The sequence below is a fragment of the Nyctibius grandis genome, chromosome 15 (assembly GCF_013368605.1).
Source record: "Nyctibius grandis isolate bNycGra1 chromosome 15, bNycGra1.pri, whole genome shotgun sequence".
Lineage (NCBI taxonomy): Eukaryota > Metazoa > Chordata > Aves > Nyctibiiformes > Nyctibiidae > Nyctibius > Nyctibius grandis.
The window spans coordinates 6,061,227-6,079,340 of record NC_090672.1 but is presented as its reverse complement, the minus strand read 5'-3'; the positions used below and the strand labels follow the sequence as shown (position 1 = coordinate 6,079,340).

The window sequence follows — 18,114 nt, the reverse complement described above, 5'->3', positions numbered from 1 at the left end:
ACAGAGGTTAGCCTGTGGCGCCTGCTCACTGGGTGATGGGCAGCCCAGAGCAAGTCAGAGCACAACGATTTTTAAATATACAGCTAAAAATAAGCTAAACCCACGCTCGAACCTGTAGCCCCAGGTAGCTCAGCCTTGCAGTAAGGCGTGAGGCCAGCTGGTAGCAGGTGCCAACGCCAAATTAGCCGCAGGGCGCAGGCATGGGCTTTCCTCTCTGGGAGCGGTAGCAGCGACCTGGCTGATGTAATGCCCTGCGTCAGCACCTCTGCAAGCAGGGCCCCTTCTCCCGAATCGTATTTCTCTGCAGAGTTTCAAGGGGGGATTGAAATGAATGATTTAAGCCAGCAAATGGCTTTTTTTTTTTCCTTTTTTTTTTTTTTTTTCCCCCCACCCCCAGCATCGAGGGCTTGACCTGAACTGACCCAGCAGTTGCGCTGCCCACCGAGAAAGCAGCTGGTGCACAGGCACTCGGGAGGGTGATGCTTTTTAATTCCCTGGGCCATGGCAGCTCCCAGCTCTGCAGCTCAAGCACAACCACCCCCTTGCAGGATGAGGGGCAGAGGGAGCTCCAGATTTCTAATTAATAATAATTGCAGCTAAAACAACCTCCAAAAAGAAAACAAAACCCACCCAGCAAATAATTGGCAACCACCTGCTGTTACATCCCGGTCACCCCACACGGAGCTGCTCCTCACTGTGTGTTGTAGCCACAGGGACCCAGGTCCCTGGCACAGGCTGGGGTGGGGGCAATGCTGGGGACCTGCCGGCTGTGTCAGGGCTCTCGGCAGCCCAAAGCACCGTGTGGTTTGGCTCAGGGGGCTGCGATGCTCTTTATTGCTGCCCAGGCTCCAGCAAGCTCCCTCTGCTCCAGCAGATACCTCGAGGTCAATATGATCGGTGGTAAAATACAAAAACCCAAGAGCTACGTACGTTTTAAACAAGGAGGGGGGGAAAAAAACACACAACCAAAAAAAACCCACTAAAAATTCAAAGCCCGACGGGCAGCACAGGGAGGTGCCAGGCTGCACAGGGACGGCTCCTGCTCCCATCCCTTCTCGCCCAGCCCCAAGGACGCACACGGCTGCCTGACCCTTTTTCATCACCAAACCACCACCCCCTGCCCGTCCTAAAAGCCTTTTGCCATGCCTGAGCCAGACCTGGGCTTTATATGTCTCATTGGGCTCTTTCACAGGCCAAAACCCAGCTCCCCCAGCTCCATCATGCAGCTTTCCCGGCCGTTTGATTTACACCTCTGTGTAGGTGGTGTTTCTGCAATGGCCAGTGACTCCAACCAACACGACTGAGGACACCAGCCTGGCCAAGCCCTCAGCCATGGCCCCAAAGCACCCCCTGCACAGACCCAGCCCACACATCAGCTTTGTTGCTTTTAATTTAAAACGAGGTTTATCCACAAGAAAAGAAAAAGATAAAGTTAAAAAAAAAAAAAAAAAAAGGCAGGTTTGGCCCCCGGTTGTCCCCACCCCAAGTAAATGACGATGCGTTTGCTTTGCCTTGATGCCGTGTTGCAGCCAGGAGGGTTGGGGACACGGCCGGGAGACGCAGCACAGGCAGTGACAAGCTCATGGGGATGGGCAGGGACAGCCACACACTCTCGCAGCCCCCATGTAGTGTTGCTAGTCCGTGAAATCACCTGAACGCCCGTGTGCCCACCCTGCCCAGCCTCGTGGGAGCATTGCTGCCCCAAGGTGGGGGTGAGATGGGAGCTGGCAGGGGGCACAGGGACCCTCTCCCCCCAGCCCCTGTGAACAGCTGCGGCTCCAGCAGAACTCCCGGGGTCCCACTAGCCAGACCCCCTTGTTTTGGGTCCCTCTTCCTCCGCCCTCCTCACTCCGTCTCCTTGGACTGCTTGGCTCGTTGCTTGCGGAGCTTAACAAAGGCCTGAGCCTCTTTGTCCCCCTTCCTGGTCTCCAGCAGCCGGAGGATCTCGTCTCCTGCCAGAGAGAAGGGGTCTGATGGTGGGAGACACTCACCACAGCCCGCTCCCCACTCTGCAGGGCCGGGGGGGCTCTTTGGGGCTCAGCCCGGCTGCGGCACCACGTACCGGTGGGTTTGGGGTGCATGAGGGGGAGGCGGGTCTGGGGCACCCGTCCCACATCAGCCTGGTCCTCGTCGGCGTCAAGGCCGGGCAGGTGGCAGAGGGGGAAGAAGGCTTCGCCCTCCAGGTCATTGGTCCCCAGCGTGTCGTAGTCAAACACGGTGAGCAGCAGGCAGGCCCCCTCCTGCCGGCACTTCTCGGGGGGGATCAAGCTGCAGGGGGACGGCATGCAGGGGACCATCACATCCCCCCCCTCGGTCCCAAAATTCAACCTTCCTTCCCTCCAGGGCCCCAACAGGCTTTCCCCGGGTGATGCTCCATGGGAAGCCAACCCCCTCCCACCACACTGACCCCAACCCCTTCAAAGCACAGGGCCCCGGCACAGCCCCGCACCAGCCTGCAGGACCCCAGTGTTTGGGGTGCCCCTACCCCAGCTCCCGCCATGGGACCCCACAGCTGAGCCCCCAGTGCGGGGCAGGGGGTGAAATCCCAGGGCAGGACCCAGTTCCCGGAGCAGCAGCCCCATAGCAGGGGCTCAGCTGAAGCACAGGGGGCTGCAGGGACTGGGGGGGGCCCGGTGGGTGTCAGCCCCTACGTACAAGTCGAAGGCTTCGTCGAAGAGGGGGTGCAGCTCGTTCCTCTTGCACTGGGTGGTCCGAGCCACCACCTCGGGGAACTCGTGCCGGGGCTCCAGGGTGAGCTGGACGAAGGGGTCACTCGAGCCTGGTGGGGTGCAGACATGAGCCTCCTCCTGCCTCCCCGCTCTGCCCCGGCATGGGTGGCTGGAGGGGGTCAGGGCACCCTCACCATCACCCCCCAACCCAACCCACGCTCCTGGGAGGGTGCAGGAACATCCCCAACCCTGCCCACGCATCCATGGGCCACAGGTGACTGCAAGTGGAGTGACATCTCCTGGAGACCTCCCCAAATGACAGCCAACACAAGACTGTCCCTTGTCACCCTGGCGTATATATTTTTTTGTCTGAAACATGGTTTTCACGATGGAAAACAGCCGCCTGCCTTGGCTGCCAGCTTGTGCTGCAAACTGAAGGCAGCAGGACGTGGGCACAGGGTCCTGCCTGCCACATCCCACTGGACCACCCCAGACCAGTACAACGATCCCCCCCTTCTTCCCCAAATCCACCTCCTTGGATGCAAAAGCAAATCAAGACTCCATTACTCCAAACACCACCAGCATCTCTCCTACCCAGGGGTGTATCGGGGACCAAGGACAAGGGGTCCCAGGGCCATAGGGCTCCTCAGCCCACCCACGGGGGGTCCCGGGGCCATGGGGCTCCCCAGCCCACCCATGGCAGGTCCCAGGGGCTGTGGGGCTCCCCAGCCCACCCACACCCACCGTTGGAGTCCAGCGGGATGAGGTTCACGGCGTTGAGCACTTCCACGCGGAGTTTCTGCTCCGAAGGGCGGTACAGGGCTTTGATCGTCACGGCCCCGTACTTCTCCGAGCTGGTGTCCAGCTAAGCGGTGGGGTACGAGAATAAGGGCGCTGCCTTTGGGCACACTCATGGAGGGGATGCCCAGGGTCCGGTGGTGGCTGAGTGGGAATTTTGGGGTACCGGGAGGTGCTGCGCATCCTCTGGGATGGAATTGAACGCCCTCCTGCCCACCACTGGGGCAAAACCAGCCCCAAAAGCCCCAGGACTGAGAGGGTGGTGGGGAAATCCCATGTTTTCATGTGTGGGCTGTGCTGGGCAGCCTTGCGTGTGCAAGGGTGGGGTGGGGGAAGGAGCTGGGGGCACCATCCTGCCTCCTACCTGCTGCTGGATCCTGTTGCTGAAGTACTTCTGGATGAGCTTGCGGCTGGTGGCGGAGCAGAGGGCCAGGTGGGTCTCCAGCGACTGCGGGGAGGATGAGAGGTGATGGTCAAGCACATGGATGGGTCCACAGCCCAGGGATGCCCTCGTGGGAGGGCAACCAAAGGGAACCCTGGGGACCCCCTCCCCATCCCCAGCACCCTGTACCAGGAAGGCTGCGCTGTGGAGGGTCTCCAGCAGCAGCCCGCAGCCCTCGGCGTGGAAGCACAGCTCCAGGCTCTGGGGACAAGGATGCTGTTAGCTGGCACCCAAACACCTGTCCCTGCCAGGGACCCCCCTGTGTCCCGCCCCGATACCTTCAGGGCACAGTGCAGCTTCTTGTAGCGCTGGGTCGAGGGGACCTGGTGCCCCGCGGCTGCCGAGAGCACGGCCAAGGTGTGATGCCAGAGGAGAGCAAGGAGGCTGCGGGCGAGGGAGGAAGGCTGTGAGTGGGGGTCCAGGGGAGTGGGCTGGGGGGGGGGTTTTTGTCCTCAACCAAGGTGCTTTGCAAAGCCCCAGAGGGAACCAGCTCATCCCGGTGGGCTGAGCAGCCAGCCCCAAAGTGGGATGTCCACGAGCCCCTCGGGGGTGGGGGGACACTCCTGCCGAGGGACGGTGACGCTGCTGACCTCCGCCATGGTGCATCCCCAAGGGCCCTGGTCACCTTTTGAAGTTCTCCTGGACCAGATGCTCATTGAGATACTGCAGCTCCGACTCCAGGAACTTCATGAGCGGGATGATGGACTGCAGCGAGAGGAGAGGGGCGTTGGGGAGGGCACAGAGGGGCCATATCCAGCCAGGCACAGCGGGGAGAGAGATGGAGTGAGTGCTGCTGGCCAGAGCTAGCAGGGTAGGGGGTTCTGGAGGGGCTCCCTCCCACAGCGAGGATGTGGGCAGGCTGTGCCCAGTCTGGCCCTGCTGCCAACACCGGCATCAAACAGAGCATATGGAGGTCTGGGCCCCATCGCTGGTGTGTCCTGTGCCCCAGGTGTGAGGCAGGGAGAGGTGGGGAAGGGTGATGGGGGCCTCCACCAAGTAGGCAAGGGTTGTTCATGGCTGCCCAGAAAAGACAGTCCAGGAGGGGCTGGGCCAGATACTTACGTCCTCAGGCTCCCGGTTGTCGTTGGAAGACGAGAGCTCCTGGATGTGTCTGGCGATGCCCTTTTCCAGCTGCCAGGGAGAAATGCACAGAGACACTTGGCCTTTGCCCTCTGCACCAGCTTCCTCACGCCCAGGTCCACCTTGTCTCCATCCCAGGAGCACTGTGGTCTCCAGGCCCCCTTAGGTGAAACCTCCCCGCTTTGGGCCAGGGGGGTCAGTGGCAGGTAGTCACCTTGGTGGCCAGGGCTTGCACCACATCCCGGACCTCGTGGTCCAGGCAGGAGACAGTGCTGTCGAGCTGGTTGTGCAGCGTGTGCTGGATCTGCTGCGGGTCGATGACGGCCCCTGTGCGCTGCTCCAGCTGGGCCCAGTCCAGCTGCGACGGCAGCTTCAGGATCAGCAGCCGCAGCTGCTTGATGTTGTTCACCACGATGCAGAGCTGAGAGGGGTGGGTTTGCTTCAGGGTGTCCTGTACCCCTTGGTGCATCCCCCCCAGCTCCATCCCCATCCCCACCCCAATCACTATCCCCATTCCCATCCCCATCTCCATCCCCATCCCCATCCCCATCTCTATCCCCATCCTCATTCCCATCCCCATCCCCATCCCACTCCCCTCGCTCGCACCATTTCCCTCCTGATTTTCCATGATTACAGTTATTGGGGGTCAACTGGTCCCCATGAAAGCCAGACTTGGGATGTCGTCTGGGTGCTCAGCAGCACCTCTCCCTCTCTGCCCCAAAATCATGGCCGAATCCTGCCTCTCCCTGAGCAGTGGACCCTGCCCTGATACCAACCCTGTTGGCTGCTTCGCCCTCGTTCTGCTCGCTCAGCGACAGAGCCTCAGCCCTCTCCTTGATGAGGCGGCAGTACATCAGGGCGATTTTGCACATGTCCTGCAGGACAGAGGAGAAGCCAATGGGACTCAGTAGGGCAGCACAGGGACCACTGCGGTGCCAAGGCACCCCGCCACATTGTCTTGGAACACTAGCCCCATTCATGGAGACACATCTCCAAGAGCAGGAGAGGAAACTCCAGCTGCTGGTGCTCGTGAGCATGGCATGTGATGGCAGGGCCCGGTGTACAAACCTCCACCAGCTTCACCATGATCATAAAGGCTTCCTCAGGGTCCGGCCAGTTGAGCTGCTGCCAGGTCTTCACGATCTGGGCGTAGCAGGTGGACAGGTCGACAGTGGACGTGCTGTGCTTGTTGTGCTCCCCAAAAGGGGTCAGCTGGGAGGGCGGAGGAAGCAAAAGCAGCTTAGCTTGTAGGGAAATGAGCCATCCCAGACAGCAGAGCTGCTCCTTTACTTTGGGGCTCCCTGGCCCATCATCAGCTCCACATAACCCGATGTCATCACCCAGTCACTTTGGAGAGTGGAGGAGATGAGGATGGATGGAGCATCCCGAGCTCCCCCATGGGGCTGTGCCCTGTCATACTCTAACCCAACGTTGTCAGACTACACTGAAGAGTGGGGCGAGGAGCCCATGGCCCCATGGCTGTCTTCCCTCCCCTCTTCCTAAAGGACAGAATTGAAGGGGACGCTCACAGCGTGGCCCAAACACGCAGGCTCATCAGCTCACTTGGACTGCCAGGGAGCAGAGAGGGAAGAGGCACAAGGATGAAGGTGGGGGGGGCAGGGTGGGATCAACTGGTCCAGGAGACCACGTCCTCTGTTATGTATTTGGGAGAGGAACGAGCCCACTCCTGCGCTGCAAGAAACACCTACGTGGTGGTCTCAATGCTGTGAGCCAGGCACAGCAGCAAGGTGTGGAGGGAGCTGGAGTGTCTCCAAAGGATGGAGAGAGATGTTCTCCTCCTCAGGTTACCTGGTCCATCTGGACAGCTCTCTGTGCCCTCTCCAGTGCGATGGTGTAGGCCTTCTGCAGCCACTGGGGTACGGCTTCCTTGAACCACTGGTGGAAATTGCCCAGAGCCAAAGGTCCATCCCTGTGGATGAAGGCACCAGCTTCTCCAACTGCACAGCGATGGCACAGGGCCATTACCCCTCCTTGCTCTCACAGACAAGAAACTCTGCCTCGAGGTGGAGGCAGCACGTAGCAATGTGCTAAGGAGAAACCTCTGCTTGTCTGGAAGTTGAGGTCTCCATCAACCTCACTCAGAGATGAGCCTGAAACCCTTCTGGTGATGCTCACATCAACACCAGACACCAACGGCCTGGTCTGCCTGCCTTGGGTATAATTAGTGATGGAGGTCAATGTGAAGGATTTGGCATTCCCCTGAATTAACTGCTCGTTCCCCCGTCCGGCATCTCCTCTCTCTCCGGGTCGGTACCTCTTTGGGAGAAAGTCCTTCATCCGATAGAGCTCCTGCAGGTTCATGTAGAGCTGGAAAAGGCTCTCGGCCGTGGGCTTGGACATGCTGCTGTCCACCTCGCGCAGCTGCTCCTGGACATGCTCCGCAACCTGGCAGTGACCAAGGGAAGGGGGGGGACAGCTGTTAGCGAGGGTCCGGCCGGGAGGGCTTGGTCTGCTGTGGGGTCTCTGCAGCCATGGGCTGAGGGTCAGCTCAGGGGACTCCTCTTCCTTTTGGGTGGCATTTCAGGAGATTCATTGGGTCAAGCAAGCAGATGATAGTCACTTTATGGGCGTGCAGGGGAAGACAGAGAGTTTCCCTGGCTTGCTCCCTTTGCAGGCTTGCAACAACCAGTTGACACCTGAAGGGTGGCCGAAAATCTCAGCCTGGGTTTAGACCTTAGTCCCATGAGTGCAGAGCAGCCCAGGCTTGCTCACCAGGCTCTCCAGCTCCAGGTAGGCGATGGAGAAGACATTCAACTTCAAGGTGCTGGAAGAGAGAAACAGGGGCTCAGGAGCCTGCCAGCCCCAGCCCAGCAAACCCAGCCCAGCAAACTCTCCCAGGCCATGCCCTCGTCATAAGGGCGAGGATCTAAGAGGCAGAGATGGGACCACAGGTGCTACTGCGGAGCCCAAGAGCCAAGGAGTGAGGCACCAAAGCGCCCTGTTGCTCTTGGTCCCCAGGAAGGTGGACGAGGAGGGATCAAGCTCCAAAACTTACTTGATGAAGAATTTATTCCAGATTTTCTGGCACTGCTGGAGATCTCCTACCACCTCCACGAGCAGCCTGGACAAGGCTTTACCATTCTCCTCCATGCTCTGCAAAAGAAGAAACAGCTTGCTTTGGATGCTCAGTGATTTTGAGATGACCTGGGCTCCGATCTGATCTGATTTATTTCTATGGTTTGTTCTCATGGGATAGTCTGTCATTAGATCCACATTAGGAGCACCAAGGAGTTGTCAGTAACATCCACTGTCACTATGTGCTTGTGTGGCTGGGCTGGGGACCACCTCCTGTTCTCCTGAGCATCACACCAAGAACTTGAGCTTCGATGCTGCTCGGCAGCTGCAGGTAACATGGCTCATGGTATTTTTAAGCTGGAAACCCAAATGCTTTGACTGTATCAGAAAACTGGAGAAGCCTCGTCTCTGTCTCATCTTCCCACCCCCTCAGGCCTCCCAGCCCAAGCCCAGCAAATTGCTTCTTATAATGTCAGAGATGGGAACTGACCTTCACCATGGGCTTGAGGTGCTGCTTCTTCATGTGAAACCACTCCGTAGTGCCTGACTGCAAGAGAGGAGTCCTGGTGTGATGGCAGGAGGAGCAAAGCCAGTTCTGTCACCCCCTTCACTCTTCCTGTCCCCTAGGAGTGGGCAGGAGCCAGCTCTGTGTGGTGGGAACTACAGGCTTGGACCACCAGGTTGAAGAGGGGCAGATATTTTCCCCACCCAGGGTGGTCTGTGTGGCTTTGCAGGAGAGGCTGAGCTGTGGGGCCTTGGGCAGGGGATGGATAGGAAGGGAGAGCCGCAGGGTCCCACCTCCCCAGGGCTGGGGAGGTTGAGAAGCCCCGGTCCTGGTACCTTGAGCGCCGAAGAGACCATGTGGCGGAGGTCAGGCCTGAGCGTGCACAGCTCGTGGAAAGCTTTCATTTTGCACATCTGGACCAGGACCCTGCAAAGCGAGGACCTTCAGTGAAACCCAGCACCAGTCCATCAGAAACAACCACCTCTTCCCCTGGAGACCCTACCCAAACAGACCTTCCCTCCCAACCACATCCCTCAAGGAGAGCCCAGGACAAGTGTCACAGCAGTTATGTGTCCAGCAGCCAAGAACGGGGCAGAAAGGGCTCTCCATAGGCTTTTACTCGAGCTTACAGGCTTGTCCATGGCATTGGCCAAGCATTATGACCCACGTGCAGCTAGCACCAGCACTTCACTTACCGGAGCAGGGACTGGAGCCTCTCCGTGGACCTTGGGATAGTGAGGGGGAAAATGATGCGGTACCTCCTGATGAGGGAGATCCCATAAGTCAGCAAGGACTGGAAGGACTCAGCCAGCTCTGCTTTCTGGGGACAAGGAAGGAAACATATGCTGTTGTCCTTGGCAGCAGCCACAGATGCCAGCATGGCACCACGGTGGAGGGAGCCCATGGTTCCTGCTCCAAGGGTGGGAAAACCCCCTGATGCCTGGGGTAACTTCTCCCTGGAGGGGCTGAACCGAGCTTTGTGCTTAAGCTTCAGTGCTCTGCATGAAAACTCAGAGTCTCAGCAGGGTGCTGGGATGCCCTGAGAAAACGGGCAGGGAAGAGCAGGAATTGGGGGATGTTCAAGTTTTGCAGGAGGTTGGGATTGACTTGAGGACAGTGATGGAGGAGGGGGTGTCGGTGCAAAGGGTCAGGGCTTCTCCTGATCCCCATGGCTGGCTGCTCCCCAGAAATGCCCTCCAGCCACCCTGGCAGCCCTGTACCCCACAAGCTCCTGCCCTTCCTGGAGCACAGGGAGGGAAACAGCCCCAGGAGCGGGGAGGGGAGGCTCAGGGTTGGGTGCACGGGACATGTTTCCCCAGCCTCTGTCCCCTGCGTGGTGCCGGAGCCCCCTCACCTGCTCCGGCCTCAGGCGCTCCTGCACCCACTGGTACTCGATGCTGGTGATCTGGTGGAGCAGGCAGTTGCTGTTGAACTCCAGGCTCTGGTAGAGCTTGCTGTACGCCAGCCACTGCCTGGGGAGCAGGGAGAGGCTGGGCTGAGCCCCTGGGGCTGGGGGGCACCAAGGGGACAGCGTGGGGCTCCCCCACCCACGGCGATGGCTGGGATTGCAGGGACAGGACCCGGCTCTCCTGGTGCTGCTCGGGGCAGAGGGGCAGCACCGGCCACGTTGAGCTCATGGGAGAGACCGACTGCGGTCAGAGTGTCCCAGGGCAGCCATGGGGGCCCGTGACCACCCTGATGCTGCATCGTGGCTCCCCAGGCCACAGGCTACTCACGCCATGACCTGGTGGAAGTCGGAGAGATCCTTCTGCGTGGCGTGCAGGTACAGCACGGTGCTGGCGTGCCTGCTCAGCTCCCCGTCCCAGGCGATGCTGCCGGCCTGCGAGGACGCAAAGGGAGGGTGATGTGTCCTGGAGCAAGGTGGGCTGAGCAAGTAGGGAGGCAGGCACTGGGGTGGGGTGTGTTTGCAGGACCATGGGAGGAATGGGTGCCCCGTAAGGATGCCAGGCACGGGCAGGCATCACCACAACTCTCCTCCCCATCATGCTGCAGCAATGGGTTGGGCATGGTGGGCTCCAAAGGAAGCCCTCACCCCCCCCCCGCTGCTGGAGAGCTGCTTCTCCCCCTCGGTACCTGGTGCTGAAGGATCTCGTAGGACACCAGCTGCTGCAGGAGGTGGCGATGGACAGTGTAGCTGGGCTGTGTCCGGCTGCTCGTGGTGGCCCTCTGAAAAGAGACGAGGCGTGGAAGCAATAACCATAACTTCTCTGAACGTGCAGGGACACAGTCAGAGAGCGGGGATGCAGGAACCCAAAAAGCACGGGGCCAGAGAGCCCTCTTTGAAGCCGAGCCAAGGGGTGCAGGTGCACCAAGAGCAAGGCCCCCATGCTGGCATGGAGCTCAGGAGAGGGTCGAGCTGGTTTCCAGCACACGCAAACCCTGGTGCTGGCACCTCTGGTCCTGGGGCAGGGATCTGTGACCCCAAGATAGGTCCCAAGGGACAGCAGCTGCCCTGTCCCGCCACGGCAATGGAAAAGGATCCCGTTCCCCCTCCTATCCTACCTTCTTGTGAGTCAGCAGGAACTGCAGGTGACACTGTCCCCGGTTGGGGTACGTCTCTGTCCGTGGCTCCAGCTGGTGCCACCGGTCATCCCAGCAGTGCAGGTCCTGCACACACAGAGACAAGGGCTGAAGTCTTCCCGGGGGATGGATCCTGCTCACGGATCAGGTCCCGCTGCGTTAATGGGGCAGGAAGATGCTGTATTGGATAACTCTGGTATTGGATTAAACATAGAAGATGTATAACCACGGAGCGGGTGTGTTGGAGTGGCTGGGGCACCTGCCACCGAACCGAGGGACCTGACATCGATTTGTGGCTCTGAGCTGGGATCCTGGGTGAGCTCAGTGCTGGGATCCTGCCCGAACCCCGCGAGGTTTAACCAGTGTCTGGGGAGTCACTTGGAGGGGAGGATGCACCGCGGCGCTCACCTTCAGGCGAAGGACCACGTTCCCCAGGAAATCGTCCTGCCCTTTGTCTTTGCGAGCGTCTTTAAAGATCCTGGGAGGCACAAACGAAGGAGAGGGTGAAAGGTTTCCTGCAGCCATGACCCAGCCGCGGTTGGGGCAAAGAAGGGTGACGCAGACCTGCCGCCCCCTCCCCCCCCCGCTTCCAAAGGCCATTTTTAAAACCCAGCTGGCAAATAAGCGTTTTCCAAACCCTCTTTCCTCGGCAGCCATTAGGGCCACGCCAGCACCAACCGTTTGAGGCCGTGGAGGTCCGTCAACTCGCCCAGCTTGTGCCGCACCGACTCCACCGTGTCCGAGTCCCTGCGAGGGTGGGCAGCGAAACCCACCGTGGGGGGAAGGAGGAAATTCAGGTGATTGCAAAGCAGTTTGGGGAGCCGCAGTGACGGTGGGGAAGGGAAGGTGCTGGGGGGGATGTGTCGAGACTGAGGCCACCCCAAAACCAACTGTCCAGCCAAAACCAGCAAGCACGCGGCTTCTTGCCATAAATAAAACAAGGGCAAAGCCAGCCTGGGCTCTCCCTGCTCACATCCTCCACCGTGCTCCAGGAGAAAGCGATGGGGAAAGGGCTCCCCAGCTGGCTTCTGGGGCTTTTTAAAGGGTGTAGGCTGACAGACCACCCCAGTGACCCTCCCCAGAGGCAGGACCCCACTCAGGGCTGGGGGTCGGGGTCGCTGGCCGGGGGATGCTGCCACTCACCACATGTCCAGGTGGAAACTGGCTGTCTCCACGTCTTCAAACTCCCTGCAAGGCACCAGTGGGATGCCGTTACTCGAGCAGCACCCGAGGGACCGGCCGCAAACAGGCAGGACAGCTGGAGATTACAGGCAGGCGGAGACCCCAAACCACCCCCAGCAGCCTGGGGAAGGGGTGGGAGAGCCCCGAGGGAGGGATATTTTTTTTTTTTTTTGCCACGCTTTTGGTTTTCACCTCCCTGGACCTGCTGCGTGGGTCAGACCAGGAGCCTGGCAAGCCCCAGTGGGCATCGCCCCTGCAGAGCCCCAGCTCCTGGTTGGGGCGAGTGGTGAAACCCCCCATCCACCCCCAAGAGCCCTGGGCACCCCCTCAACAAGCAAAGCCAAGGGGTGGCAGATTACAGGATAAACGTCTCGTCCCACACAGGGCTGAGGGTCTGGTTTATGACTTGCGTGCGATGGATCTGGTCTTCGGGGATGAGGTCTTTGACCACAGCCTTCATCCGCTTCCTGGGGTCGGGGTGGGCCGGCTCCTGGCTCTTGGCCTCGATGCCCAGCAGGCAGTACGGGTCGCTGAACCCTGCGAGGACGGAGGTGGGCAAGTCCCCGTCGGGAGCAGTGGCTCTCCCTTTTCCCATGGGACACCCACCCGTCTCCACTTACCACTGACGTCTTTACCCAAAATCCCCTTGGCTTCCTTCACAGTTGCTTTTAGGCAGAAAATTGGGCTCTGGAAGAATGAAAAACATAATGATTAAAGTGTGTGTGGGGGGGTGTCACCAACCCTGCGAGGAGGGATGGGGCTCGAGCAGCACCACACCATCAGCTGCTGCTCAGGCCAGCAAAGAGCTCCTGGGTGACTCCCCCAGCACAGCCCAGGGCACCCCGTGCCCCAGAACCCGAACACGGAGGCACTGCAGCCCTCCCAGCCCCACCCCGATGCGGGGACTACCCCCCGGGCCGCAGCATACTGGGAAGACCCTGTCTCGCTGCGTACCTCCAGCTCCTTGACGTGCTGCATGATGACGCCGTGCTCCTCTGTGTCCATGCCGAAAGCCTGTTGCAGAGATCAGGGCCGGTGACGGACACTGCCCTGTTAAGGGTGGCTGGAGAGCAGCCCGGGGCTTCCCTCCGCTCCCTGCGAGCCAGCTGCAGCTCGAGGGGAGAGGACAGGAGCAAAGGGGCCAGCAGAAGGGCTGGGGACCAGCTGAAAGCTCTCAAGGGACAGCCTTCTTCCCACCATCCCGAGCGTAAGATAAATATTTCTCCCCAAGGCTGATATTTCCCAGCCCTCGAGCTGTCCCAGCCCTCCAGCTGGATGCTGCTGCTACGGCTGTTCAGGTGCTTGCTAAAAGCTCTCTCCCAGTGCTCCATCTCCTTCAGCTGGGTGGGGGGGTGGACACGTCAGGGGACAGGTTTTGGGGACCCCGTTGGGGAGGTGAGGACCCACCTTTTGCACGTAGGCATAGAGCTCCTGGGAGTCCGCGACGTGGTGGTGCTCGGGCTTGCCCAGGCGGTGCCGGATGGTGTAGAGGACCTCCTCGTAGAGCAGGGCCAGCTGCGGGGAGCACCAACACCTCGCGCAGGGCCAGGAGAGCGGGGACTTGTTCCGTGCATCCCCCGGGATTAGTGGGGTGTCCCTCCTCACCAGCCCCCCCCCTGCTCCCTGCCTGTCCCCACCATCCAGCCCTGCCCAGCCACCACCAACTGTCCCTGGGGAGCATCTTCAGGAACTGAGCCACATCCCCAAGCCCCAGCAGTGCTGTCACCCTCTCTGGTGCCACCAAGGGAGACTGTGGCGGGGCCATGCTCATACCTCTTGCTTGGAGAACCGGTGGGACAGATCCATCTAGAGAAAGAAAAGAGAAGCAGAGAGATTTCCCATCACTTCTTGTGGCAGAGAGTGGTTTCAGGAGGAAACCGCAGCCGGGCAGGGCTGGCCAGGGGTGGCATCACCTGGAGCCCATCGGGGTAGGATGCCCCAAAGGATGCCGTGACACCCTGCTGACGCCCCATGGCCAAGGGGTCACTTCCTCCATCACCCACCAGTGGGGTGGCAAGGGGGCTTCACCGCCGAGCCCCGTTAATGGAGGAGGGGGTGGCAGGGATGGCAACAGCAATTTGGGGTGACCCATAGGATGCTTTAAAAGTCAGCCACCAGCCTTTCACCCCACAGAGCTGCTCGCTGGCCTGGCCAGGCCCAGCAGGACTAGGCTGGAGAGCAAATCAGCCAAGGGAGAGGGCTGGTGGCCAAAGCACAGCGAGGAGCTGCAGGCTGGGCAAGGAGACACCAAAAAGCATCAGGATTCATGACCTGAGTCCCCTTGCCAGAAAGAAAAATAAGTGCTGCTGCAATGGTGCGTTGCTGTTGCTCAGCTGAAGGTACGTCCACACTTGAAGGATGACCAGCGATAGCATTTACTTTCCAAAAGGCAATTAAATTAAAGCAGTGCCACACAGGGCACAGCCTGGCTCCAGGGATGCTCAGCCCCAGGGCCAGCCAGGGGGTCCTGCTGCCCACTCAGCCCCTGTAGTCCCTCACCTCAAATGTCCCCTCCCCTTCATCCCAGCTCCGCATGGGTCTGGCCAAGACATCAAACCACCTCTGCTAAAAATACCCTTTTCCCTGGCAAACCCCCAGCTCTCTGCCCATCCTCACCCCCTGTTCCCTCCCCGATGCCAAGGCTGAGCCCATCCTGCATCTGCTTTTCTAACCACAGTCTGGATTTAGCCACCACCACAGCTGAGCAACTCGTTCCTGGCCCGGTGACAGTGACTCTGCCACCACCACGAGCTGGGTGACACAGCCTGAGGGAGGGGGGGCTGGTGCCCCTGTGCCATCCGTTACGGCTCCTGCTGCTATGGTCTCTGGGGGTGCAAGGGGGCGACGCCAAAAAATATAATGGGAATTTTTGAAACTATTTTGGCCCTTTCTGTGCTGAGGGACTGGTGGGGACAGATGTATGGACAAGCCCTACCTGTGGGTCAGCCCAGGCCCCAAAATGACCTTAGGATCCCTCTAATAGAGAAAAAAAACCCAGCAACCCCAAGCTGGAACATTTGTTTATGGCAAATCCAGGGCTGGAATAATCCCCCGGCCATCTGGACTCAGTTCAACTCTTCCACCCCCAGCAGGTTTAACCCTCGAGCTGCTTCTCCCCCGCCTGCCTCCACGTCCCGTCTTTTAATGTCTGGCCGGTGCCAGGGGCTACGGTGGCTCAGCAGCCGCTGTGAAAGGGGGACTGTTGCACCCAGGAGGGTCCCAGCCTGCCCCTGCCCCAGGGACCATCCACCTTCTGCTGCTCCCAGCACCATCCTGCCTGCACCAGGGCACGGCCCCGTCCCAAACCCTTCAGCATCCCTGTGGGCAGCACTGCCTCACTGCAGGTTTGCAAGCACAGAGCGGAGAGAAAAAGGACTTTATTTCTCTGCTGCCATTACTTATCATCGAGGCACAAGCGGCTGCTCCTTGCCCAGCAGCGCAGTAGCCCGAGAGGGCAGGGGGAGGAACCGCTGTTGATTTTGGGGGCAGCTCCCCGGTGCTCCCTTCTGCCGTCGGGGACGGCTGCTGTGGGATCGGCTTTGTGCTCCCCCATACGCGCACGGGTCTGGTTCAGCTAAAGCTGAGCTGAGCCACCGGGATGCGTTTACTGCTGCGAATCCCCACGCCACGAGCCCAGCTCAAAGCCAGGAGCGTTGGTTAAATCCATGTCCGGATTCAGCCACCAGCATCCCCCCCACCCCGTTAGCTGCAGCAGCGTCACCGGTGCAGGAGGCCAGCTTGGATAGTGACACTTAGGAGGAGGGACAAGTCCCTGGGGGGACACATCACCAGGACCTGGGAGTCCAGCATGGGGGATGATGCCCGCATGCTCCCAGCAGCACCGGGAAGAGGCGTGCAGAGCTGTGGGTCCCATCTCCACGGGGACAGACATAGAGACACTGTCTGTCCGGCCACTGCGGAGGAAGTCGGTTGGGTTGGCTGAGAGCAGGGCTCTGGGGGCTCTGCTGGCAGCAGGGAGCCCAGAGGGGCTGGGAGGTGCTGGGAAGCTGTAGCCGAGCTAAGAGGGGACCCTCAGTGCTGGTGCAGAGCTGCAGCCATGCCAACCCCACACACAGCCCTTGGGCACGTTTGCACGGGTGGTCCCTCCACATCCCCACCGCCACTCCTTGCTTGACCCCACAAAGCATCCCAGCCGGGACACGGACTCAGCCACATTTCTCTCATTCCCCTTTTACAGCCTCAGCACCCAGCTCTGCACCCCAAGGTCCCCTGGGCACATCCAACCTGACCCCCTCCCCAGTGCCATCGCACCCCAAACACGCTCCCCAGCCCCCCAAGGTCAAGGCCACCTACCTCGGGACTTTCCTCCCCGGGGAGGGTCCCTGCAGGGGTCTCGCTGGCAGCATCCATCTCGGGGGGAGGCTCAGTGCGGGGCAGGGGAGCGGCTGCAGCTCTGCCTGCCGCCTCTCGCCCTCACTCTCATGCTCGGAGGAAACCACAGCCCTTATCTCACCGTGGCCATTTTAACAAGCGGAAACGGGCGCAGGCCTCCTTTGAGAGCAGCGTGGGGACGCAGGCGCCCCAGCACCGCTTCCCACCACCCCGTCCTGCACGGGCAGCCCCTTGGCGATGGGGACTTTGTGGCACAGACTGGATGGAGGCAAAAGAAACGTGTCACATCCAGTCCCTGCCGTAATTTATGAGCGAGGAATTGGGAGTAACTGGACAAAAATAGTTCTGAGAAGTCAAAGCCGAGCAAGGAAACGGGGTGGTGGGGAGGATGGGGGGGGGCAACGTGGAGGATGTGGGCTCTGATGTGTATTTGGGATCCATCATGCCCTGCAAGCACAGATGGGGACCCCACAGAAAGCAGAAGTCATCTTCAGCCCCAGGGGATGGAGAGGATTTGAAACCTGGTGCAAAAGCTGCAGGGTGGAAAATCCCAGCAGCACCCATGGGCGCTGGACAAGGTTGGGCTGAGAACTGGTGCAGTCAGCACACGTGCCAGGGACGGCACCGGGAAAGGGCATGCGGCCTTTTTCCCCCGAACGGGCTGTCCAGGCAGAGCTGGTTACTGAGAAAAAAAAGCAGCAGGAAATGGAGTTAAAAACTTGTGCTTTACTGTCAGCTTTCATTCTCGTAAACACTTTATCTGATTGCAACTTGCAAGAGTTGCCTGTCACAGCCCGGCAGCAGAGCCCTCCCCTCGGAGATCCCTATCGAAAAGCTGATGGTGAACAGGGGGGAAGGCCCGGGCAGGCGTCAGGAGGAGCCACAGCCCAGGGGGTGGCCAAGGGAAGAGCTGGTTTGCTCCTGGGTGTCTGACACACACAGCTAAGAGCAGCCTCAGGTCTGGGCTCGGAGGGGCTGTCGAGGTGCGTGAGCGTTTACAGATGGACCTGCAGCCCAGGGAAAGGACTCCAGGCTGTGCTCCAGACTTGCGTGTCACTGCTGTGGCTGCCAAGCACCCGTGGGCTTTGCAAAGCACGGCAATCCCCACCCAGGGCAGTGTGGTTTGCCAGCCTTGCTGGCCCCCAGACACTCCTGGAAGCTGTAAACAAGATGCTTCAGATGCAACGCAGCGGGGGCAGAAGCTCCACGTTGGGTTTCGTGGTGCTGTGCAGCCTGTCAGGGACTTCTGCTTAATCTAAACAGCAAACCACGGCTGTGGAAACTGCGCTGGAAAGTTTGTCCCCTTCGCTATCGTACGAGGTGTTGCAAAGAGATGACTCCGATAGGGCGGGGGTACCGGCGTGGAGGTACCCTGCAGCACTGGCTCAAGCCGGGGCTGCGGGAGGGTGCTGGCAGCAGCATCACTGCGGGAGGGCAGGAGGGAGGCAGGCAGCCAGTCCTTTTCATCCTTGCAATCCTCTAGTCCCTTAATTAAGGCAGGTTGCACT

The 18,114-nt window shown here is 60.0% G+C and overlaps 1 protein-coding gene across 1 annotated transcript; it reads right to left on the bottom strand.

Annotated features, from left to right (window-relative positions):
* Positions 1-1,834: 1,834 nt before the first annotated feature.
* UNC13D (unc-13 homolog D) lies at positions 1,835-16,627 on the bottom strand. The gene is made up of 32 exons (XM_068413352.1): positions 16,568-16,627; positions 14,027-14,059; positions 13,661-13,768; positions 13,208-13,267; positions 12,874-12,940; positions 12,613-12,790; positions 12,215-12,259; positions 11,750-11,818; positions 11,480-11,549; positions 11,054-11,158; positions 10,625-10,717; positions 10,267-10,370; positions 9,885-10,002; positions 9,226-9,350; positions 8,866-8,956; positions 8,516-8,572; positions 8,006-8,103; positions 7,723-7,774; positions 7,265-7,395; positions 6,799-6,919; positions 6,058-6,201; positions 5,766-5,864; positions 5,204-5,410; positions 4,972-5,040; positions 4,535-4,614; positions 4,188-4,293; positions 4,039-4,110; positions 3,832-3,915; positions 3,414-3,534; positions 2,656-2,779; positions 2,063-2,268; positions 1,835-1,952 (listed from the first exon to the last, which is right to left on the bottom strand). Exons 1-32 carry the CDS (start codon positions 16,622-16,624, stop codon positions 1,846-1,848), a joined length of 3,201 nt encoding a protein of 1,066 aa, XP_068269453.1. The 5' UTR covers positions 16,625-16,627; the 3' UTR covers positions 1,835-1,845.
* Positions 16,628-18,114: the final 1,487 nt, after the last annotated feature.